The sequence below is a fragment of the Lepidochelys kempii genome, chromosome 10, assembly GCF_965140265.1.
Source record: "Lepidochelys kempii isolate rLepKem1 chromosome 10, rLepKem1.hap2, whole genome shotgun sequence".
NCBI classification, from domain to species: Eukaryota; Metazoa; Chordata; order Testudines; family Cheloniidae; genus Lepidochelys; species Lepidochelys kempii.
Window position 1 is genome coordinate 55,311,995 of NC_133265.1, and position 25,869 is coordinate 55,337,863.

A 25,869-nucleotide genomic window follows, 5' to 3' on the forward strand; every position below is an offset into this window, starting at 1 on the left:
TTAAACTCCCTCCCCAACTTTAGACACTCTCTCATGACCTTCAGGAGAGACGCTCCAAGCCCTCTTTTGCTACTAGATTGGAGCTAATTGGACAGGCCTGCTCTCACTTTCAGCACTTCTCAAGGGCTGCTCAGCACCTTACAGTATCAGCTTGTTTGTGCTCTTGCCTAGTCATGCCCCACAGTAACTTTTTCTTTCTTTCAGTGAGACTTTCAAAGGTCCCCACAGCCAAAAGCCAAACTAGAAATATTGTTCTTTAAATCTGACCTTTGGTCTTTACGGCAATATATAACTTCTTAAATAGCCAGACCTTAACTAAAGAAGGGGCCTGAAGTACAAATCCAAAGTTTGCGGATATTCAGATGCGACATTTGGCTCACACCTATCTCTACCTATAAATACCAAAAGAAAACCAGATCCTTCATTTCTCCCCAAAGGGATACTACTCCCAAATACAACAGGATATGCTAGCTCCTTAAATCAGGTTTTGGATCAACTTCTAACCTGTTCCTGGTGCCAGTTCAGAGGAATACTGGGATTTGTAGTTCCAAAGGCTGATAAGAGTTGCAGGCTCTGAGGCAAAGCATGCTGGGAAGGGGGCGGATTGTGTTTAGGGAGTTCCCTTTCTTCAGATTAGTGATAGGCTGGGAGTAATAAAGCTGGGGATAACCATACAAATTGGATTACCTTGGAAAGAAACTCAATGAGAACTGGATGGCTGGAGAAACTATCCTAGGGAGGGGAAAGTTTGTTTATTTTGGGGTGGGAGTATAATCTTGGAAAGGATGAAGAGTCCTAGGAAGTAGAACAGGAAGTGGCCTAGGGCAGTGAAGCATAGAGGGCATGAGGTCTGGCTAAATGCTTCTTTTTGGGGTGGCCTTAAGGCTGAAGTTCCTGGTGCTGGTAGATAGTCACTCCTCACTGCACTTCATCAAAGGACACCCGCTTGTGCAGACTCTTGGTGAAGAGCCTGTGGCACAGAAACAGAGCAGGAGGGGGGAACAGGGTGAAGAATTCAATTTGGGCTTTTGTTAGCCTGAGGAGAAGCTAGCTGTAGCAATAAATGTAACACAAATATAAAGACTATCTCTTCCTCTGGATGAAGAAAGAACTGAGGAGGAAAGTTGCCTGCTGTCTTACTCAATGACAAGGTAAGAGATTGTGGTGCATACAAAAGTAGAATATATTAAAGACCACCCAACCTATTGCAATTTATTAAGTAACTGGTGAAAGAATCCTCTTTGTGATGAATTTCAAATGCTTTCTAATGGCAAATATTTTTCTACAGCAGCCCTCACCTGGAGGAGTTTGAAGCATGCTCTATTGACCAAAGCTTCCCTGTCTCTAAACTTTACCATGGGTGACAGAATAAATTTCTATATAATCTTAAAACACTCGTCTTTCTAAATTCCTCTTTCAAAGTCAGTGGGAGTCACAGGTGGCTTCCACCTTGCAGGACTGACTTTCCATCATGTGTACACACAAAATACTGTTGCGCTCGCCTCTAAGCACTTGGGTCACCTAATGGAAAATCTGTTCTGTCCTGATGTTTGATTTCCCCCCACCCTCTAATATTTGAAGCAGGATGGAACAGATGTACACAAATGCCTGTAAGCTTTTTTAAATATAAAAATCACCTTGTGTTTGAAGAATTGCAATCACCCAGTGTACTTCTGGTAGACTCAGAATTGACTAGCTTTCCTTGTGATGCTTTTTGGCTGGATGTGATGTTTTGATAACTGGTCAAACCTACTTTAGTGCTGTTACCTGACTTGGCTGAGTGCACTGTCAGGCTGTGGTAACTTTTGATTTCAGTTATAAAATTAGCTTTAGTCAAAATGGAATAATTTATCATACATCTAATATAATGTGTGTGAAACATGGGAATATTACATGCTGTAGGATGCATAATTTAAGTCTGATTTTCTGAACTGCTAACTTGCAGTAGCAGTTCTACTTTGAAGTACAATATCTTTTTTATATTTATGAAATAAAAAAGCTTCATAACAAAGGTAAAACATTGCGAGATTTAGTACTGTATCAGAGTTAATAAAAAAAAATTCTAGAAACACCTTTGGTATTTTACAATTTGTATTAAAATTTGAACAAAGGTGGCAAATATTCCAATGTGCAAATGACGTTTAGAATATTGACTTTGTTTTTGAGGTGAAAGGCTATAGCTGCACTGTGACTCTTTCAAAGGTCCCTTTTCTTTCATTAGAAAGCACAGCAGAGCATAATTTGATAGTACTCTGATATCTACAAAACAATGGAAAGTGACAATTATTATAAAACAAATAAGAAAAAATAGTGATGCTGTGTATTATTGTAAGAGATGAAGATTTTAATCTTCTGTTGCTTTGTTCATTCATTTTCAAGCAGAATACAGAGCGTGAACCTGTTCCCGTGACAAAACTTGTGGACTTCATTGGGAGCAGGAGCAGAGCTCTAGTCTTATGGTAACCGTTCTAGTCCCCTTAAATTAAATGGCTGTCACAAAGGTCATAGGACCTTCTAATTGTATCTGGGACCTTTTTTTTGTTCTTATTGGGCCTGATTCTGTTCTCACTTACCATAATGTAAATGAGGAGTAATGTTAATGGAATAAATGGAATGACAGTGGTATAAAATAGGTGAGAGAGAGAAGAATCAGGTCATCCACTTCTCATTTGCAGCCTTCAGTGTTTTGCTTTTGGTACTCTTTTCTGATGTTCCCCCATGTGTCTAGATGATCTCATAATTGTGGGATGTTGTTCATACCAGAGGAGTATGAGACTTCTGCTATCAATGATGGCATTCTGGAATGTTGCATTATGGTTTATTTGTAGTTAACATGGAAGTGCATTTTATACATGCATAATACTGCGTGTGTGTGTATCCTTTTCAAACGGGTACATTAAAACTTTTCTCTCTGCTGATGTTCCCTCCCCTGCAACAGTCCGGTTAGCTGAGGCATTCAGCAACTTTGTGATCTTAGCTTAATTTTTATTTCACCTTTGCAGATCATCTTTGAAAAAGAAAATGCAGCCAAAGCACTGTATGCACATAAGTATAAAATTTAGTTATATTTGTTCCAACATTCGTAAATAGTTTCTGGAACAAGAGATTTTGGGTGTGTTGGGTTATTTGGCAAGTAAAATCAAGTTCTCTTCTTCCCCCACTTCCAGTTTTCCAGGATGTTCTTTTTCCCTTCTCAGAGCCTAGGGATGTTCCCATTTTACGCTGGCTAAGGAAGCTGACACAAATTCCTTCGCATCCCATCAATGTTACTCTATCAACCAAAGGGTTCAATGTCAATTGATGCAAAAGATCTTCTCCCTGTTTTCTTCTGCACAACTCCAGTCCCTGTCCACCTGGAGAATCATCAGATAGAAGGCCACATAACTGAATCCAGTTCCATAGGTGGTTATTTAATCAAAAATAATTTCTTGCTGCACTTATTTTTAAAGAGAGAGAGTTGTAAAGCTCTGGAATCACTGCACCTCTTCAGCAGACAGCACAGAAATTGTAGGATTAGACTCATGCTATTGGGGGCAGGGAATAAGATGTTATAAAATTTGCTATTGAAAACTTTATCTTTCTCTAATTATACCTAGTCCTAAACTAAAGGAAAACATTAAAACTTCTTATACATTTGCTGTTAAAACTCAACCTTACAGTTTTGCAGATATGCTAAAACACTGTATAGGGAATGTCCTTCCGTGTTTGTACTCCCAAGTTCAGATGAAGTCATTCCAGTCCTGAGGAGAAGCGCTTCCTGCTCAAGCTTTCACTCTCTGAATTCAATTGCTTTTATTAGTGAATTATATATAATGCTTCATCATATGTGTTGGTAGGTTATTTAAGTAGAAATTATTCTGTAATGCTACCTTCAGATCCAGTGCTAACTATATATTTCCTAGTAGTGCAAGAGCAGGCTTGGAAAACTACAAACTAGGGTATAGTTACAGTGCTTTGGAGGAATTCCTCTTGCTTGTTCGGCACCCATTCTTGGGCGGATACACAGAGAAGCATTAGTGCTGAATGAGGCCTGGAGTGTCCTCTCCTGATCTGTGTACAGAAGGTTCATTCTCTGGAACATAGAGGGTGTTCCATATGTGTGGATTCCATGGAAGAAGGTGAATGAGTGGCCTGGGGCCCTTGTAGGTGGGCCAGGGAACACATCCCATACTTCCTCTGCCCCCCTGAAGCAGAGAATATGGCTTTGGAGCTATGCATTGTCTTCAACAAAACCCCCTTGACAGGGAGTCTGGGGAAGCTACAAGGCCTAAAGCTGGTGCAGAGGGACTGGGCCACTCTGACATACCAGGGTACAATCCAAACCAATGAGTAGCTGTGTCACTCCTGCCCTGCAACCTAGGATGCCCTTTACAATGCCTTGCTGCGGTAGTCTCCAACATGGACTGTTCTCAAACAACCTCCAGCATGTGGGACACTCCCAACTACGTAGAGAGGTGCTGTAGCCAGACAGCCACGCCTTGGCTCTTACCAGCCTTAACATTTACCACAGGTGACTCCAACATACCCCCAGTCTCAGATTTTTCCCCAGCAACATATGTCCTGTACTGCCCAGCGCTCTCCTGGACAGTACAAGTGTACTGAGTCTTATTGTTTTAAGGGAATAATATGCACACCTTTTGTTGCCCTAAATGGAGTTACCCAGACACTTCAACTTGAACACACTGGATTAAATAAAACAGTAAAACAAATACAGAGAGATTTTAAGTGACTACCAGTAATGAGGCATAAAAGTCAGAAATGGTTACAAGGAAAAGAAAGATAAAACACTTACTGGTGCCTAACTTAACAAACTATATTAGATTCAAAGCAAAGTTTTCTCACCACATGTTTTCAGCAGTCTTACTGACCAAACTCTTTAGGTCAGGGCCCCTCCCCCAGAGTCCAACAGCTGCTTTTGACTCTTCAGATGCAGTGAATGTGATGGGCAGGAAGAAAGAGGGGGGTGTCTTTCCCTTCTTTTTATGGTCCTGTCTCTCATTTCCAGCTGGGAGCCAGGTGACAGGCAGTGTGTGTGGAAGGGAACTCCATGCTGTTTCTCTGCTGGGGTGTAGATTTTAGCCCCTTCCCCCTTTCTTGCCAAAGAATGTCCACTTAGCAGGCAATGGTCCATCAGCTTTGTTTATACCTGGCTGAGGCATGAGCTTGCCTTTTGTTGCTCAGGAACTGGTTTGGCAGCTCCCAAGACTTATCTGGAAAACATACTTCTAGTTGTGATTTCAGCTTATAACTTCACATATAATGCTGCTATGTGCCTTTTGCCATGATATTGATCAGTCAATTGAGTTTGTAAAATGCTACCTCACAAGACACGCCTTGTACAAAAATTATTACAATGGCGTGTAGGGTGTGAACTCGGGTATATTGTCAGAGCCACTACACAGATGGCCCTGTCCTCACAGGGTTTCTGTAGGTTTGGGAGTAGACTCTCAGGGCATGGCTACACTTGCAGATGTAGAGGGCTTTGAGTTAAACCTGCCTTCAGAGAGCACAGTAGGGAAAGCGCTGCAGTCTGTCCACACTGACAGGAACAAGCGCACTGGCGTAGCCATATTTGCGGCACTTGCAGTGGCATTGGGAGTAGTGCATTATGGGCAGCTATCCCACAGAGCACCTCTTCCCATTCTGGTACTGTGGCTTGTGGGAAGGGGGCAGGGGGTGTGGGGCATTCTGGGTCCTGTCCCAAAGCCCTGTGATGCGTTGGTTCACATCCCAGCAATCACTGTACTTCCATCCACATTTGGTGCCATCTTTCAACATTTTTTGTACTGCACGCTCTGTCTTCCCTTTTGGTCTGCGGGAATGGAGCCTGAACTGCTGAGGCGTATGCTGACGAGTCTAGCCAGCACGTCACGTTTGGCAGTCAAGTTATTCCTTATGATCCAAAGTGACAGTGATATCGACTCGAGTAACGCATATGACATGATTTTGCTTGCGACATTCACGGACATGCTTACTACCAGGGGCATGCTTTTGGGCTCGGGAAACAAGCACTGAGTGGTGGGATCACATCGTCATGCAAGTCTGGGATGACAAGCAATGGCTGCAAAACTTTCAGATGAGAAAAGCCACATTCATGGAACTGTGTGAGGAGCTCACCCCCACCCTGCAGCACAAGGACACGAGATTGAGAGCTGCCCTGACAGTGGAGAAGTGGGTGGCTATTGCAATCTGGAAGCTGGCAACTCCAGACAGCTACCGATCAGTCACTAACCAGTTTGAAGTGGGGAAGTCGACCGCTGGAATTGTGTTGATGCAAGTTTGCAGGGCCATTAATCTCATCCTGGTCAGAAGAACCATGACTCCAGGTGACGTGGATGACTTTTGCATAAATGGGTTTCCCTAACTGCGGAGAGGCGATAGATGGCACACATATTCCAATTCTGGCACCAGCCCACCTAGCCTCTGAGTACATTAATTGGAAGGGGTATTTCTCTATGGTTCTCCAGGCGCTTGTGGATCACCATGGGCGTTTCATTGACATTAACACAGGTGGCCTGGAGATGTGCATGACGCACGTATCTTTCGGAACACTGGCCTGTTCAGGAAGCTGCAATCAGGACTTTTTTTCCCAGACCGGAAGATCTCCATAGTGGAGGTCAAAATGCCCATTGTGATCCTTGGAGACCCCACTTACCCTTTAATGCCGTGGCTCATGAAACCCTGAACAGGGCAGGGCAGTAGGCTGACAGCAGCAAGGAGCGGTTCAACAACAGGCTGAGCCAGTGCAGAATGATTGTGGAGCGTGCTTTTGGCTGTTTAAAGGGCCTCTGGCGCTCTCTGTATGGGAAGCTGGACCTGGCCGATGACCGCATCCCCGTGGTTATATCCGCATGCTGTACCCCCCCCTAACATTTGTGAAGGGAAGGGTGAACAATTCACTCAGGCATAAAACTTGGAGGTTCAAGACCTGGAGGCTGAATTTGAACAGCGAGAGAGCAGGGCTATTAGAGGGGCCCAGCATGGGGCTGCAAGGATTAGGGATGCCTTGAGGGAGCAATTTGAGGCTGAAAGCCACCAGTAATGTCTGGTGCCCTGCACGGGAGTGAAGTGCAGTGGTACCAATGGTAGTAGGAATCTCTGTTTGCTACACTGACTTGCAGAGCCTGTTTCTTTCCTGGGCTAAGGTATCTTTTTCTTTATGCAATAATAAAGAATGTTTTCAAAGCCAAAAAATCCATTTATTGAAAAGAAACCCAACTGCTTGGGAAACAGGGCAAAGGGGTGGGGTGGGGAACGGTACAATCATAGATTTGCATATGTCCTGTTATCATACTCAGCCTTCCTGTCTGGAGTGCTGTGCAATGAGTGCTGCACTTCAGGATGGCTATACTGCATGGTGATGGGGGTTGAGTGCAGTGGGTAAGGGTCGTAGTTTTCAGGGCTGGGTGGTGAAGCTATAGGTGTTGGAGGCAGCCGGTGGCGGTAAGAACCCGGATGTTGGGGAGAGTGGGTTGGAGGTGACATGGGGGCACAAGGGTAAGAGTTTTGGGACAAGGGCGGCAGGGGGAGGTTGGGCTCCGCCTGCATGGCTATGAGCTCCTGGATCAAGTCCGCCTGGCACTCCATTATGCTTATCAGCCGATCCATGCTTTGCTGCTGGAGCAACGTGCTTTTGTGTCGGCGCTCCCCATTCTGCTGGCGGATCCTCCTTTCACTGTCCTGCTACTTCTGCACTTTTCCATTTTCAGTATTTGAATGCTGCGTTACTTCATGCAACATGTCTTCCTTGCTTCTACATGGCCCCTTTCTGATTCTTTGGAGTCTTTCGGCCAGTGATAACACGGACGGCTGAGATCTCAAAGTTGCATCTGTAAAGGCAAAACGCAACACTTAACAGAGGCAGCATTGTTCACACCAGACAGAGCAATGATTCCCCCATACTCAAGGGCAAGCACAGCCTACATAATAGCATAATTTGCCCATCCCAAAGTGAGCGTGCACAACCCATGGGAGCCCCAAAATGGTGAGTAAGCACAGGGTCAAGCGTGACTGATTTTCATGGCTGTACTGTCCTCCGGGTTTCTGTGCCTGGGGGAGAGCCAACAGCGGCAGGGGGCCCCTATACTGAACACTGTCCCCACATTTTCCACAGGAGTTCATCCTGGAAGATATCTCACTGCTGGGAAGCAAGGGAGGGTCTTCTACTGCAATGTGGCTTCTGCCCTGGCCCATATGCAGCTTGTCTGTGTGCAGCAATGGTCCCCCCACCCTTCACGGCAGTGGTGCGGACAAGTTATCCTTACTGGGACAAGGAACATAGTGGCTTTCCCAAGAAACCTGTGCAAGTGCATTGCCCAAGTTCTGGATGAGACCTTTGAAGAGATCACAGAGGCCAATTACCATGATGTGAGAGAGCGCATCAACGCCCTATTCTGCATCTAGGCAGGCATTCAGCCCTAACCCTCCTCACCCCAAGAGCCTGCACCGAATAACTTCCTTCCCAAAATAAAACCGCTTACCGGGAACCTCCTCTGGTGTTTGTCCTTCCCCAAGCACCGCCTGCCGTGACTGGCTACCTTCCTCCTGGCTTGAGAACAGCTGCTGGCTGCATGCATCTAGGGATTCCAGGGTGTCTTCCTCCGCCTCAGCACCCTCGCTCCTGCTTTGCTCCTCCTCCTCCTCCCATCTTGTTGAAAGGGGCTCTGAAATGTCCATGGTGGTACTCGGAGTGGAGGTGGGGTTGGCCCCAAGTATCACGTCCAGCTCTTTGTAGAAACGGCAGGTCTCAGGGGCAGCAGCGGAGCGGCTGTTTGCCTCACAGGCTTTGTGGTAGGCATTCCGCAGCTCCTTTACTTTAATCCTGCACTGCAATGCGTCCTGGTCATGGCCCCTTTCCATCATGTCCCTTGATATCTGCTCGAAGGTATCGTAATTCCTACATCTGGAGTGCAGCTGGGATTGGACAGCTTCCTCCCCGCAAACACTGATGAGGTCCAGCGCCTCGCCATTGTTCCATAGTGGATCGCCTGGCGGGTGGAGGCATGGTCACCTGGAAAGATTCACTGAGAGCACTCCATGCGTGGCTGAGCAAACAGGAGGGGATTTTCAAAATTCCCAGAGAATTTGAGCGCGGTTCTGACGGTTGGTCACCTGAGGGCAGGGCAGTAGAGTTCAAAGTGATAATCAGAGTGGCTACAACAGGCATCGTGGGACACTTCTGGAGGCCAATCAGAGCACACTGACAGACCAGGGCGTCCACACTGGTGCTGCGGCACTCCAGCGGGGGCGCACAAAACATTATTCCACTTGCTGAGATGGAGTAGCAGGAGTGGACCAGCTGCGGAGTCTGTGCACTGTACGTGCCTTGTTATTGTGGATGGATACTGAGCTAGTGTGCCCAGGGCTCTTTTAATGCACTATAACTTGCAAGTGTAGCCAAGCCCTCAGTTATTCTTTAGGGGGGAAGGGAGTTGAATTTTGCCCCACAAAGAACAATGGTGAGGAACTCTGAGGGGATCCTTGCTGAGACTTCCTCCTGTAGTGATCTGGCCCTTGATTTGCCAGAGAGAAGAACATCACTCATTCAATGAACAGTAAAATAGAAAGAATTAATTTAAAATTAACCAACACTCACTCTGCACACATTTGATAGTTTTGCTAATATGATATTCATGTTAACCAAGTGATAAAAATTGTTTACTGCACAGATGAAATATCCTAAAATGGTAATGTAGACACTGCTTAGCATGATATATAGTAGGCTCTAACTAACCTTTGTTTAAGGTTTCAAACAGAGTCATGTGGGTGATAAGATTCTGTTAGTTCCCGTTCATTTTCATATAAAGATGACATATATCTATATGAATTGACCTAACATTCATATTTTATTTTAAACCAAAGGTCTTCAGCCTTCTAGGATTTGAAAATACCTTTAAGAGGTGATTTGCAACAGGCTTAAATATTTATGAGACTAGAATTTATCCTACTCTGGAGGGGAAAGATATTGCCTCCTGGGATGAAATGCTCCTGTAATAGCTGCAGAATGATGCTGGTACCTGTAGTCTAGAATTATTAATATGCAAAGCATTGCAGACACTTTAACACAAATATTGGAAAGAATGTAGGGCAGTTTGTGCGTGGTTGAGTGGGAGTAATTTCGTATGCATTAGAATGTACACACTTGTTTATATATATTTTTAGGGGATAAAATTACTTATTGGATTTCTAGCGGTAACACTACTTTTTAAAGTAACCTTTTAACTGTTATGCTTTGTAAATAATATTTAAGGAATAGCTAAACTCCATTTGCACAGAATGGGTTAAGAACATAAGAACCACCCTACTGGGTCAGATCAAAGGTCCATCTAGCCCAGTATCCTGTCTTCCAACAGTGGCCAATGCAGTCATGAACAGGCAATCATCAGGTGATCCATCCCCTCTCGCCCATTCTCAGCTTCTGGCAAACAGAGGCTAGGGACACCATCCCTGCCCATCCAGGCTAATAGCCATGGATGGACCTATCCTCCATGAATTTACCTAGTTCTTTTTTGAACCCTATTATAGTCTTGGCTTTCACAACATCTTCTGGCAAGGAGTTCCACAGGTTAACTGTGCGTTGTGTGAAAAAAATGCTTTCTTTTGTTTGTTTTAAACCTGCTGCATATTAATTTCATTTGGTGACCCCTAGTTCTTGTGTTATGAGAAGGAGTAAATAACACTTTTTCTTATTTATTCTCCACACCAGTTATGATTTTATAGAACTCTATCATATCCCCTCTTAGTCATCTTTTTACCAAGCCGAAAAATCCCAGTCTTATTAATCTCTCCTCATTATGGCAGACGCTCCAGACCTCTAATCATTTTTGTTGCTCTTTTCTGAACCTTTTCCAATTCCCATATGTCTTTTTTGAGATGGGGGCGACCACATCTGCACGCACTATTCAAGATGTGGGCATACCATGGATTTATATAGAGGCAATATGATATCTTATGTCTTTCACAATGAGTTGTGCGTTTTGATTTGTATCTACTTCAGATTTGCAATAAATTACAAAAATGCATAAACAGCCTTAATTGTTTGCTTACCATAAAATAATTTTTCAGTAACCAGGATCCAGATTGTCTGACGGGATCCATAAGTGGGGAGAGGAGAGCTGTTTTTGTGTGAGAGGAGAGCTGTTTTTGTGTGTATCTTTCCTCACCTGCACCAAAGGGGGAATGCTGCTTTTGTCTCCACAGGGGACTTACGTGGAAAGGGTTCTGCAGAGTTTGCAGAAGAGCATGGAACTAGCTTATTAGGATATGAATATACAAGTTAATATGCACCCTTTTTTCCTTTCACTTTTGTATGTAATTTTAATGAGAAACTATAATAAGTATCTGGATAAGTCACTAATTGCAATATGAGGCTGAGGAAGAACACTTAATGGGAACTTCAATAGGGCACCACTTTTGGAGCAACACAGTCCTAAAGGGAGAAGTCACTTGAAGGAGAGACCACTCGTGCTCCCTCCCCATCAAGCCCTGATTTCTACTTTTGGTGAACTGCTTTAGCGAAGTTTGCCCTTTCCATGTAAATGGGGTTATTTCTATAGAATTAATCAGTTTTCAAGACTCGGTTCATTCAGTTTATGACACACAACACGTTATTCCCCCATAAACCACAGAGCTGCAAATAAATTTTAAGTTATGTATGTGTACACCAGTGTGGACAATTTTATACATAAAATGTTATATATGAAAGAAAGAACCAAAATATAATGAAGTAACAGCATAAAGATGTTTGGCAGATCAGATACAAGTAGACCACAATGCACAAGTATAAACCACATGCCTAACTGGGTTGGATACATAATGACTACACTGCATAACATCTAGCTGATGGGAATGCAAGTCAACTAAATTAAAATTCCTTTTCACTTTTGGTGTCATGAGATATTTGTGCTCACCCTTACACTCAAATCTGAGGAGTTGCTAGAAATCTGCAATTTGTATGTACACTAGCTTACCTTCTGTCACAATTGCCTCCCAGATGTGCCTTTATATTCAAAATACTTCCAAAGGCACCCACTGTGTTTAATGATTATCTAATCGTTTCTAAGAAAAGGCCTGAGCGATCAAATATGTTTATCATTCACCATAAAAAAAAATTATGTTCCCAGGGCACTGTACACCATGATGAGCCTTCAAATATTAAATGAATCATCTTATGATTCCTATATCTTGTATGGGGGTCTATATCCATTCCTCCCAGGGAGATGTTTCTTCCATCTTGTACTAATACTATCAGTCTATGACCCTACTGTAGATTATGCTTAGCTGTGTCCATGTCTCCAGCTCTAATGTTCAATCTCTTTTACTCCCTTTTTCTTAGGGCTAGTCTTAGGGCATGTCTACACTGGCAGAGTTACAGCGCCGGGAGTTACAGCACCACTCAGAGAAGGGAAATCGCTGTTGTGTGTTCACACTGTCAGCTGCCTGCGCAATAGCATGTTCACACTTGCGGTGGTATTCGGAGTGGTGCATTCTGGGCAGCTATCCCACAAAGCACCTCTTTCTCTTCTGCCGCTAAGCGTTGTGGGAAGGCGGAGGGGGTCATGGGGCATTCTGGGTCCTGTCCCAGTGCCCCGTGATGCATTGCTTCACATCCCAGCAATCCATGTACTTCCGTCTACATTTGGTGCCACCCTTCAATGGTTTGTGTATTGCACTCCCTGCCTCTTTGGGCTGCAGGAGTGGGTCCCAAACTGTTGACCAGTATGCTGCATGCTCTGACCACGAGTGGCAGTGGAGTTATTCCTTAAACTACAAAGGCAAGAGGAGTACGACATTGATCTCGCCATGCATAGTAGCTATGACATGAGCTTGCTTGTGGCATCACGGAGGTGCTGACCACAGTGTAATGCCACTTTTGGGCTCGGGAAACAAGCACTGAGTGGTGGGATCACATCATGATGCACATCTGGGATGACAAGCAGTGGCTGCAGAACTTTCGGATGAGGAAAGCCAAATTCATGGGACTGTGTGATGAGCTCACCCCAGCCCTGCGGCACAAGGACACGAGAATGAGAGCTGCCCTGCCATTGGAGAAGTGTGTGGCGATTGCACTGTGGAAGCTGGCTACTCCAGACTGCTACCGATCGGTCGCTAACCAGTTCAGAGTGGGAAAGTCGACCGTTGGACTCGTGTTGATGGAAGTGTGCAGGGCCATTAATTGCGTCCTGCTCCAAAAGACCATGACTCTGGGCAGTGTGTGTGACATTGTGGATGGCTTTGCACAAATGGGCTTCCCTAACTGCAGAGAGACGATAGATGGCATGCATATTCCAATTCTGGCACCAGACCACTTAGCCACTGAGTATATTAATTGCAAGGGGTATTTCTCAGTGGTTCTCCAGGCACTTGTGGATCACCATGGGCGTTTCACAGCATTAATGCAGGCTGGTCTGAAAAGGTGCATGATGCACACATCTTTCGGAACACTGGCCTGTTCAGGAAACTGCAAGCAGGGACTTTCTTCCCAGACCAGATCACTGTAGGGGAAGTAGTAATGTCCATTGTGATCCTGGGAGACCCCACCTACCCCATTTTACAGAATTGTTTGCAACACACAGAACACTGATTCAGTGATTTAAAACACAGCGAGTACTCCCACGCCTGTCACTAACTAGCTGACCCCAGGCAAGCACATATGAGCCACAAGACCCCCAAAATGGCGAGTAGCCACAGGGGCAGGGTAAATTGCTTTTCCTGGGCCCTGCTATACACTGGGCACATGGCTCTTGGGGAGAGCCAGCGCTGTGGGAGGAGCTTGATAATCATTCCCGTCCCCACATTTTCCACAGAATGTGATCATTATGGAAGATATCTTGCTGCTGAGGGTCAGTAGAGAATCAAGGGAGGGTCTTCTCCAAGACTGCAGCTTCTGCCCTGGCCCTTATGTGGCTTGCCTGTGTGCAGCAGTTGTGGATTTAGAGTTAGTGGGGCCCTGTGCTCAGCTTCATTTTTGTAACGTTAGCTAACTATTGTGAAGTGCTTGGGATAAGAACGCTTTATAAAAAAAATGTAAAAAAGCATTTGGGTGTGGGGTCTGGCCAGGACTTATGGTGCAGGAGGGGGCTCAGGGCTGGGGGTGCAGGGTCTGGGAGGGAGTTAAGGTGCAGGAGCAGGTGGGGGGTTGGGGTGCAGGGTCTGGCCAAGAGTTAGGGTGCGGGAGGGGGCTCAGGGCTGGGACAGGGGGTTGGGGTGTGGAGCACTTACCTGGGGCAGCTCCCATTTGGTGTGAGGGGTCCAGGTGGGGATGTGGTGGGGTGGTGCAGGAGTCAGGGTAGGCAGGGGACTGGGGGGGGGCAGGAGTCAGGAAGGGCAGGGTGTGTGTGAGAGGGGTGCAGGAGTCAGGGCTGGGGGTGCAGGGTCTGGGAGGGAGTTAGGGTGCAGGAGTGGGTTGGAGTGCAGGGTCTAGCCAGGAGTTAGGATGCAGGAGGGGGCTCAGGGTTGGGGCAGGAGGTTGGGGTGTGAGGTGCTTACCTTGGGCAGCTTCCATTTGGTGCGAGGGGTGCAGGTGGGAATGTGGGGTGTATGTGTGCAGGAGTTCCCATTTGGTGCGAGGGGTGGGGGGAGGATGTGGGGGGGGGTGCAGGGGGCAGGGACTGTGTGAGGGAGGTGCAGGAGTCAGGACTGGGGTCTGGGGGGGTGCAGGGGGCAGGGACTGTGTGAGGGAGGTGCAGGAGTCAGGACTGGGGTCTGGGGGTGTGGGCTGGGGTTGTGGGGGTGCTCCTAGCCCCCTGCCCTGAGCGGCTCACTGCAGGGGCTGTGGGGGGTGGGGTATGTGTAGGGGGAGTGTGGGGGCCCCGCCTTTGCTCCGCCCTACCCCGATTCCACCTCCTTCCCAAAGGCCCAACCCTTACCTTTTCTCTGCCTCATTCCCTGAGCATGCTGCAGCCCCTCTCCTTCCCCTCCTGGAGCGACCTGAGCGCCCCTCCTGGAGGGACCTGAGCGCCGGCAAACAGCTGTTTGGCGGCGGGGGAAGCACTGGGAGGGACTGGGAAGGGTGGGAACACAGCACACTCAGGGGAGGAGGCAGCAAAGAGTCAGAGGAGGGGGAGCTTGGTTGCTGGTGGGTGCAGAGCCTGCAGCAGGAGCCAGCAAGACCAAGCTTCTGCCCCCACAGCTGCCTGGCCCTGGAGCCCGCATGCCAGGGCACCCTGTGTTTTACTGTAAATCCACCTTTGTGCGGAGCTATGTCCCGCCCGCCTGGTGCTCCTGCCAGGGAGCAGGGTTAGGCACAGGGGCTTCCCCTGCTCCCTGGCTGGAGCGCTGGGTGGACAGAGTGGGTCAGGGCGTGGGGGTGCCCCATTTGTCCAGAGCCCCTGGGCATGGGCCACATTGGCCCAGGGGTGAATCTGCCACTGGAACCCAGGAGTCCTGACTCCCAGTCCCCCCTGCTCTAACCAGAAAACACCATTCTCCTCTCTGAGCTAGGGATAGAGCTCAGGAGCCATGAGTCCCAGCCCCCCTTGCTCAAAGCACTAGTCTCCACTCCCCTCCCAGAGCTGGGGAGAGAACCTAGGAGTCCTGACTCCAGCTCCCCCGGGCCTCCAACACTGAGGCAAGGGATGGTCCCAAACACACCCAGGCATTCCCTGCCCATCCAGGTCTGTGGAACTGGGGGCAGGGACTGAAAACTGGACCATCTGGGGAACTTGCCCCATTGTTTGTAGCCGCCCTTCCTCGGCAGCCACAACCTGCTTACCCTGGCTGGCTCCAGAAAACTTACATGGAAATATTATTTCTGGGGTCTCCCTACTTCTTCTGAGGGGTTTAATGAGCCTCCACTCCTCGTTCCTCTGCACATGACAGTGAGAGGCTCTGGGGGCCCTGGATCCTGGCTACCTTGGCTACAGCTGGGGTGGGCTGTTTGCAAAGCACCAGAGCCTGCCAGCTTCTGCTACCCGGAGTGAGCAGACGCCCGAGTTGCCAGGGAGCACTGCCAGGGGAGTGGCCGGGCTCCTACCTGGATGGTGATCATGTCATGCATGGAGCTGGGACTGGCAGCCCAGGCTGGCCCTTCAGGGGAAGTGGGCATGTGTGGTGCGCCAAGCCCAGGCCCCTCTGCTACCCGGACGGGGTGAGCAGAGCAGGGCCAGGGGCTGCTTTCCAAATGGGTCCTCTCCCGACATCTGCACCCCACAGATAGTGGGCTGCCTCCTTCCTTCCCGTGGCCTCTCCAGCATGCTCAGGAAGCTTGCCCTCCCCTCGCCTGTCACTGTGAACCTGCAGGCATTCCCTTCCCCAACCCTGGGCTAACCCCCTCCTCAACCAGAGCCATCTCCTCGGGCTATGAAAGGCCCCCTGTAGATGCTGCTGAGGCTCTCTGTTATCTTCCTGCGTCTGGGTGGGGAGGCTGATGGCGGTTACTCTGGTAACCGAACTTTTAGTGTCCAGTCAGCAGTGCCGACCAGATACTGCCAGGTCCCCTTTTTGACCGGACTTGATCGTTGAAAACCAGACACCTTGCAACCCTAAAGTCGTACCATTGTAAAGGAGCTACAGCAGAAACTAGAACTGGACTCAAAAAGCCAAACATGGCCCAAAGGACAGCACTTGACTCCCAGCCTTAGAGTACCCCTTCCGTTGCCAGTTGGTGGTCTTCTGAATTTTTTTAATATAAAAATGTATTGTATGTCTGATTTGTTTTGAAACAGTGCAGAGAAAACTTATTGGCAGCTGAGGTGAAGCTCTCAGACTTTACCATTTGTAGGCAGGTATGAACCTCCTAATCTGAGGAGGGGAGTGTGTGATTAGAGCTATTCCAAAATTCGTTGAATAATGTATCTGACTAACTTCCCAATATTTTAAAGCAAATTATCCAATTGATTCTTTTCACCCATTTTCTAGCTATTTGTCCACCATACAGAGCAAATACTTCATCACCATATCCATTGGCAATGGAGCGTACCTGTACATAATATTAAATATTAATATGAATAGGAGCCATCCTATTTAATTTATTCATAAATGATCTGGAGAAAGGGGTAAACAGTGAGATGGCAAAGTTTGCAGATGATACTAAATTGCTCAAGATAGTTAAGACCAAAGCAGACTGTGAAGAACTTCAAAAAGATCTGACAAAACTAAGTGATTGGGCAACAAAATGGCAAATAAAATTTAATGTGGATAAATGTAAAGTAATGCACACTGGAAAAAATAACCCCAACTATACATACAATATGATGGGGGCTAATGTAGCTACAACTAATTGGGAGAAAGATCTTGGAGTCATCGTGGATAGTTCTCTGAAGACGTCCACGCAGTGTGCAGCGGCAGTCAAAAAAGCAAACAGGATGTTAGGAATCATTAAAAAAGGGATAGAGAATAAGACAAAGAATATCTTATTGCCCTTATATAAATCCATGGTACACCCACATCTTGAATACTGCGGACAGATGTGGTCCCCTCATCTCAAAAAAGATATACTGGCATTAGAAAAAGTTCAGAAAAGGGCAACTAAAATGATTAGGGGTTTAGAATGGATCCCATATGAGGAGAGATTAAAGAGGCTAAGACTTCTCAGCTTGGAAAAGAGGAGACTGAGGGGGGATATGATAGAGGTATATAAAATCATGAGTGGTGTGGAGAAAGTGAATAAGGAAAATTTATTTATTTGTTCCCATAATATAAGAACTAGGGGTCACCAATGGAAATTAATGGATAGCAGGTTTAAAACAAATAAAAGGAAGTTCTTCACACAGCGCACAGTCAACCTGTGGAACTCCTTGCTCGAGCAGGTTGTGAAGGCTAAGACTATAACAGGGTTTAAAAGAGAACTGGATAAATTCATGGAGGTTAAGTCCATTAATGGCTATTAGTCAGGATGGGTAAGGAATGGTGTCCCTAGCCTCTGTTTGTCAGAAGGTGGAGATGGATGGCAGGAGAGAGATCACTTGATCATTACCTGTTAGGTTCACTCCCTCTGGGGCACTTGCCGTTGGCCACTGTCTGTAGACAGGATACTGGGCTGGATGGACTTTTGGTCTGACCCAGTATGGCCATTCTTATGTTCTTATTAAAAAAAAGGTAGTTTGTTTTTCCCAGCTAGATATGGGATATCTTTATAGTAGAGGTGCATCTGTACCAAAACCGCAGGATCAAACGCTCCCAAACTTTATGAGGAAAGGGGACAGAAAGGTAATAATCTGAACTCTGATTTTTGGGGCTTGGGGCCATCTCCAGTTAATATCATAGAGAACCTGGGGAAGATTATATTAGGAAAGTCCTGTTTGCCCTGATTCTTTCTCTGCTGCTGACTGTGGGAGGGCCAGGGAATAGGGTAAAATGTTAATGAGTGGGGACGGGGGGGGGCAGCTTGCTGAGGCCTCTCAGACCCCAAAGGCGGACTGGGCTTCCCTTCCTCAAAGCTTCCAGGCCTTTGGTTATGCGTCATGCAGAGCCCGGGGCTGCTGGGGAGGAGGCTGTATCTGCTGCTACTCAGCTTCCCGGGTTCATTAGTAGTCTCCGTGTGTGGCTCTGCTCTGAAGCAGTCACACAATAGAGCTGGTGCGGCTGGTCCCGCTCGGTCTGTGAGGAGCAGGAGTGGAGGCGAGGGGGCGGCAGAGTCCCAGCCCAGGTAAGGGGGGAGGAGGTAAAGCCCCGGCAGCCAGCCCGGCACTGGCGCTTGCTAGGGCTTTGCTCCCAGAGCGGGGTCAGCAGAGGAAGGGGCCGAGTCGGAGCCTTTGTGCCCCCGGCAGGGGGGGAGGAGGGAACCGCTGTAGACACCACCGCCGCTGAGAGCTCCCTCCGGAGCGGGGAGTTGGATGCTGCAGTGCTGGCGGGGGAATAGTGTGTGGAAGCCCCTTGAGTGCCTTGCAGTGTGTTTGTGTGGGGGGAGGGGGTTAGATGCTGCATGCAAGTCCCGCTCCCCGACCCCAAGCTCCGTGCAGTGTGCATGTTTGTGTGGGGGGAGGGGACCAGACGCTGCATGCAAGTCCCATTCTGTTTGTGTGGCAGATACTGCATTCAAGTCCCCCCTCCTCTACCCTGACTGAGCTCCTTGCAGAGTGTATGTGGGAAGGGGCCAGATGCTGGATGGAACTCACACTCCCCTACCCTAAGCTCCTTGCGGGGGGAGGGGGGGCAGATATGTCATTGAAGTCCCATTCCCCTACCCTGAGCTCCTTGTAGGGGTGTGTGTCGGGGGAGGGGGCGGATGCTGCTCCTGGCAGTGTGTTGGGGGGGGGGGGGGAGGGAGATGCCGCATGCAAGTCTTCTACCCCAAGCTCCTTGTCCTGGTGGGATGCTCCTAACAGGATATTGCATGTATTCTCTCCTTCCCCCCTAAACCAATCGACCAACCACATTTTAGCTCTAGCTAGTGGGGGGAAATTAAGCTCCTTGAAAGGGGTCTGTGGGGTGGAGAACTGTCTGCAGTGCAACCCTTGCAGAGTGAGAATTTTGCTGCCACCAAATCTCATCCCCATTCTCTCGCTATTGCGGGGGAGGAAACCAACCCTGCCAGCAGTGCAAAGGGAAGCCAGATTGGAAAGAGACTCCAGCAGGAAGAGTGTAATTTTACTAATATGATAGTTTATTTAATGTGTAGCAGCTGATGAGAGAGGGCATTGCTTGGTCGATCTGTTGCTGTGGTCTGGAAAGGTGATGGTAATGATGGTATTTATATATTAGTGTCTGGTGCAGGGATGGATTCAGAAGATGTTCTCTGCCTGGTACAGAAGAGCTTTTCTTTCTTTCTATTGTGGTAACATAGTGGTGGCAGGGAAGCTTTAATGCAGCTGCCTCATTTCAATCAGATGAGAACTGGAAATGGGAAGTATTTCTGTCCAGAAAGTTGCTGCTGGGATCACCTTTTTCTCTGACTGCAGTCTATGCTGTATTCTGTTCTTTTATTTTGTGCTTCTGTCCCTCTCCTGATAATTTATATATGCAATATTTTAGAGTGTAACTTTTACAGATTTTGATAGTACCTCATTATCTAATATCTTGTCTGGAATGTGTGTATTTGTATGTGTGGATGTTTATATAGTGTGTGTATGTATATTTCATTGTCAGTACCAGCTCTGAAGTGTGTGTGTGTGTATGTATCTCCACACACTACAGTGCTGGAGAATTCAGAGTTAATTTGTTTTAAGATTGAAAAACACAGAAGAGAAGGCTTCATGTCATGCACACATCTTAGCATTTATATTTGTTTCTGGTTTATCCTGCCTCCAGTGTAGCAACTGAATTAGAGCTTTTGATCGACTTTCCTCCCTCCCCCCCCCCACCTTCATAATGAGGTCTGGAGGGAAAAGCTACTCATTTAAAAATTCTCCACTTCATTTTTCTTAGAGTAAACAGTGTGACAAATTATAACATGATTTCTCCGCCCTCCCCCTTTTGCCAGCTTTACGATGACCAGATGATGGGGGTTTTGGTATTGCCGGAGGGGTATACCAGAGGGGGTCCAGTGTGTATGAGGCTGAATGTTCAGCAGGGAAGAATTGACATGCTTTGCCTTAACAACTGGCAGTCTGTACTTTTTGATTTACGAAGTTAGTTTTCTCAGTACCCTTGTGCTGGTGGTTATATATGAGCAAGGATATAAAAGGAGACTAAGAAAAAGGAAACCTTACTGAATTCTATGTAATATATTCTTTATATAGGTATTCTTTATAGTTGCTTTTTACTCTGCCTTGAGATGGTTTAAAAAGACCAACCATCTTAGCTTTGCAAACAGGCCGTAGTAATTTAAGTAATTAGATGATTTTCAATCATCCTAGCCTGTCAAGAGAGCCACAGCATATCACAGGAAATGGTGGTGTTTTTGCAGGAGGGGTATTTTAGGCATTTACTGACTCTGTTGCTGAACAAATCTTATTAGTTCTGCAAGCCAGTGGAACTATAGATAAAAAAAGATAACAGCTAAAAAGCATCTTAATTTAACTTGGATAGCTGTAGTGTGCAGTATATTATGGCATATAGTGATAAAGTAGTAAAGGATTTTTGCAAATATTTTGGTATTCTTGTAGTTTCCCATGCGAGACTGTAAGCCATCCAGGAGTTATGGCTATGATATGTGCAGATACTCCTCAACATCTTGATTTTTCTGATATTACTCAACTGTACTGAGAAACTATATTTTGGAAATGAGTTGTCTTATTTGCTGGGGTTAACGTGGAAAACTGACACGTCTCAATATGTCTGAGTTGCACAGACCTTTCTTAGGAAGGTGCAGAGAATTACATATGTTCTCCTATTCCTTCTTCTATGTTTAACTTCATCTTATTACTATGGATAAGTGGGGAAAAACAGCTGTCTTGACACGCTTTGTGTTAGTACATCTGCTGGTCTCTATGGATATCTTTCTCTTTTGCAGACCTGCTCTTCATAGTCTCTGGCTCCTGAGACTTCTTTAACTTGCATTTTCTAGTATATCAACCCCTCTTCTTTCTGCTTTTAAACTAATGTTGCTGACTAGAAGCAACCTCATTCATGTCAAAAAGAGGCAAACCAAATTAATCATAACTTTTTCCCCTTCCCCACTTGTTTCCCCATACCTTTTAAAGTCGTTTAAAAATGTTTAGAAAACACCAGTGCCACCTGAGTCTTCTGGTCATATGTCCATTGACATTTCAAATTGGTCCCTCCAGAAGCAGCACTGGTGTAGGATCGGTGCTCTAGATGAGAGGAGTTAAATGAGATCTGTGATGGGAACTCTTCAAAATTGAGCTCAATTTTGAGGCAACAAACTTTTTTGAGCTGGAAAACAGAATAAAAATATGCCAGGATTTGTCTTCCTGTGTCATTCTGCCTCTGAGGTGGAGCTCAGATATCATAGACTTTCACCCCCTGTGCTGGATGAGGGGCCGGGCCTTTAACTTTTCATTGCAGGGAATAGAGCTTTGGTTAAACCTCCCCGAATAGCATATCCTAGAATGTTTCTCACTGCCGCTGATTTCCCCACCCATCTTCCCATCAGCAAAGGCAACTTCGCCAACCTAATGAAAGGATAGATTGGTCCTGCATGATATGTATTTGCTTATGTGGAGAAACATGCAACATTAAGCTTTGCTTCTCTCCCTAAAGAAACCTAGTGGGAAGGTCTCAAAGTTCATGCCCAAGCTGTGGTTGATCAAAAGTTAGTTCTAATACGCTTCACGCACCTAACTTTCAACTAGCAGTTTATGCTACTATGCAAGAGACACCAACATCACAAAGTTTCTTAATTTTTGCAACACTTATTTTTCCCCATAATCCTTTCATATATATGGGGACTTGCTTAAGATACATTAAAAAATTATTCTGGGATCAAGAGAGACAAATGACATAGTAGACAGATAAATTGCCTGACTTTTGGAGGCATTTATAGCTCAAAGTAGGAAAGTTTTCCTTCTTCCTCTTCCATCTTTAGCTGAAGACAACTGAAATATATAATTAACATATAAATGCATTAACTGGGGGGACACTCTGGTCCTCATCATTATATCTGATCTATGTTGGACTTCACCTTCACCAGATTGTAGGATTGAGACTTTTGTTTGAAATGTGTAGCTCTTGCATTAATAATATTCTTGTGCTTCTCAGTGATACTTCAGCAAAAATCTTATTGTAGATACAATTGGACTTATATTTCAGGTACAGTGTTCAAATCCTGTTTAGGTTATGTTTTCATTTAAAAAAATCATATTACTCTACTCTCTCTGTCAAGTTGCAACAATTATCTTTATTATTCAAAAATATTTGTTGACCAAAAATACTTTTCTTTTGGTTGAAGAACCAAAATAGAACGTATGCGGCAATCTTACAAATTCTTCATGCCTTGGGGACAGCGTACCCTCTAGTATTCAGCTTCTTCTCACAGCCCCTGAGGACTTTTCCCTAAGGACAAATGTGAAGATGGAGGGGGAGTTTGAAAATAGGGTTCAGGTAGCCTTGTCTGTGTGTCTCAGTATATCCAGATAAACTTCTTCTGAATGTTTATCTAGTTAAATTTCTGGATGGTTAGCCAAACACCAACACTTCTGAAAATACTCTGACATCCACCAGAATGCACCCCAGCCTGTCATTTTATCTGGAGAATTGTCCCTCAGGTACTCATCTTCGAGCTGTTGGCAACTATTTGAGGGTAATTTGTGTCTAGAAGGTTATTACTAAAAACTTGGATAGTTAAGTGATTGTGAGCCATACAGGTACCTAGATAAGGTTTTATCACCTGTACATTTAACAGCTTGTCTCAAATCTAGCAAAAGTCATTGCTCATTGGTGTGTTTTTTTCCCATTGTATTTATTTAACTTAATGGGCTCTCTCTGGTGTCTGATATTGTACTGTGGGACATGCTCAAAGGCACAGGGCATTCATTGTGCATCTGCCACTGACTTTCAGTGAGAGTTAGGTGCCTAACTGCACATCATGCCTTTGAAAATCTCCCCCTTATCTTTACAGTTTCCCATAATCGATTTTGGATGTTGTGTATTAAAGTTTTGATTGAGACTTTTTCTACCTGAGCAATTGTGTGTAATAAAATGCTACTTTGTTCTTTTAAAACGCCTTTTTGCCCAAGGATCTTGCAGTCACTACAGACTAGGAGTCTGACCCTGTAAACCTTTCTCTCATGGAATACCACACACAGGAAGATGGGCCTTGCCAGATCCAGTCCTATGGTATTTTTTCAGTAATGAGGCAAGAGTCTTGCCTCATTATAGAGCAGAGGTTCCCCAAACCGTGGGGTGCACCCCTTGGGGGGGGGCACAGAGGAACATTCGGGGAGGGGTGCAGCTAGGGTTGCCAATTTTGGTTGGACGGATTCCTGGAGGTTTCATCACATGACATAATATTTAATTAAAGATTAATCTTTTTAATTCCTGGAGACTCCAGGACAATCCTAGAGGGTTAGGTACAGCTAGGGCCTGGGCCATCCCCCACAGGGGGTGGGGAGGGAATGCCCCCTAGCTCCGCTCCTGACTCCACACCCCCAGCTTTAGCCCTCTTACTCCTGTCCACATCTCCCCTGGTCCCAGCTCCGGTTTGGGGTGGGGAGGCATGGACATGGGTAAGGAGAGGGCATGAGGTAAAAAGTTTGGGGATGACTGTTACAGAGGTTGGGTTGGCCCCACTAAGTGTGTCCCGCAGCACACTTGTAAGGTGGCCAAAGGAAATGTAGTGCTCACTGACTAACACTGAAATGCAGTCACCTCTGCTGTGAAACAAAGCAGCTGCTGCTCACAGCAGCCTTCTAGAACAGGTTTTAGGGCATGAAGTGAGGAAGAATAATAACACTGTGTCCAGTTGAAATGGCAAACGGGTATTTAGGGAAGCAGAGAGTTATTGGCTAAAATGGAATTGGTTCAGGCAGGGAGGGAGAGAAATGCTGATCCCTTGCTCAGTGGCGTTTAAGACTTCAAATTAGGTTGTCTGAAAAGAAAACACATTTTTTTAGGGTGGGTGGCAGAGGTGGTTTGGTCCCATTCTCTCAAGTAAATTAAAATGAGATATTATTGCTGCTGTGATTGTATAAAAAGCATTTCTGTGCTCTCTGCTGCTTCTGCTTTGGTTTGTTGTAGGTGACAGCTAAGTAATGATCTTGATCACTGACTTTGGAGCACTGGCCTGACTTGCCTTTCAGTGTACACGGTAGATACCCTGCAAATAAACCTCTTGCCTCAAAGGTGTCATCAAGAACTCAAAGTTGCCTTTGGGGGACCTGAATAGTAACATTCAGAAATGTCTTTCAAAATACATTTTGTTTAATCCTTTCTTATTTGAAATCCAAACTCCAGCTCAAGGTTGTGCCCAACACAGTGCCCAACAATGTGGAGTGTCGTGTGTGTGTGTGTAAATATATATATAAACATAAAAAATATAGTTGAACATAATACATATATATATAAAGTTCCTCCTCTACCTTGGTGGGTCTTGCGCTTATTGGTGGATATGCTTGCCTTGGAGCTTCATGGCAGCCCTCAGCTTGGCTGTTTTTCTGAATTCACAGTCCAGGTTGACTCCTCCTGTGTCTGACCAGGAGTTGGGAGGATTTGGGGGGAACCTGGACCCGCCCTCTACCCCGGGTTACAGCCCAGGGCCCTGTGGAGTTGTCTAGAGTGTTTCCTGGAACAGCTGTGCGACAGCTACAACTCCCTGGGCTACTTCCCCATGGCTTCCTCCCAAAACACCTTCTTTATCCTCACCATAGGACCTTCCTCTTGGTGTCCAACAATGCTTGTACACCTCAGTCCTCCAACAGTCCACGTTCTCACTCTTGGCTCCTAGTGCCTCTTGTTCCCAGCTCCTCACATGCACACCACAAACTGAAGTGAGCTCCTTTTTAAAACCCAGGTGCCCAGATTAGCCTTCCTTAATTGATTCTAGCAGCTTCTTGATTGGCTGCAGGTGTTCTAATCAGCCTGTCTTAATTGTCTCCAGAAGGTTCCTGATTGTTTTGGAACCTTCCCTGTTACCTTACCCCAGGAAAAGGGACCTACTTAGCCTGGGGCTAATATATCTGCCTTCTATTACTCTCCTATAGCCATCTGGCCTGACCCTGTCACAATATATATAGTTGAACATAATTTGACAACCTGTATAATGTCTTTTTGCCCAAGGATCTTACAATCAGGCCAAATTCCTGCCATTCAGTTCTAATCTGACTCTTCAGCCTTGGTCTCAAAAACTCCTAAAACTGTTTTTCATCCCTGCATAATGCTAACAGTTGTCCCAGATTCTAAGACTGCTATGTCCGTAAAGAGTACAAGGTTTCTTGTCCTGCATAAATGTGCTGTACATTGATTGGTACTCAGCTACAGACGTGTCAGTGCATATACCATAATAAACTTAGCCTTTGGAGAGAATCAAGGTGTGTGAGGTAATACCTTATATTGGACCAACTTCTTTGAGAGAGAGAGAAGCTTTCGAGCCAC

At 46.0% G+C, this 25,869-nt stretch overlaps 1 protein-coding gene across 5 annotated transcripts in view; it reads left to right on the forward strand.

Moving 5' to 3' along the window:
• The window catches only part of APBA2 (amyloid beta precursor protein binding family A member 2), a 236,861-nt gene that overhangs the window by 18,999 nt on the left and 191,993 nt on the right, over nt 1-25,869 (forward strand). For 3 of the 5 annotated variants that reach the window (XM_073303676.1, XM_073303674.1, XM_073303677.1), the window contains exon 1: nt 18,457-18,586. The exons of 1 other annotated variant lie outside the window; for it this stretch is intronic. Coding sequence is in view for 1 of the 4 variants with exons in the window: in XM_073303680.1 (XP_073159781.1) it covers nt 19,615-19,617 (3 nt within the window). In the remaining 3 variants the exon portion in view is untranslated. Of the gene's footprint in view, nt 1-18,456; nt 18,587-19,594; nt 19,618-25,869 lie in introns of those variants that run through there. One more of the 5 variants, XM_073303680.1, reaches the window with a different exon arrangement.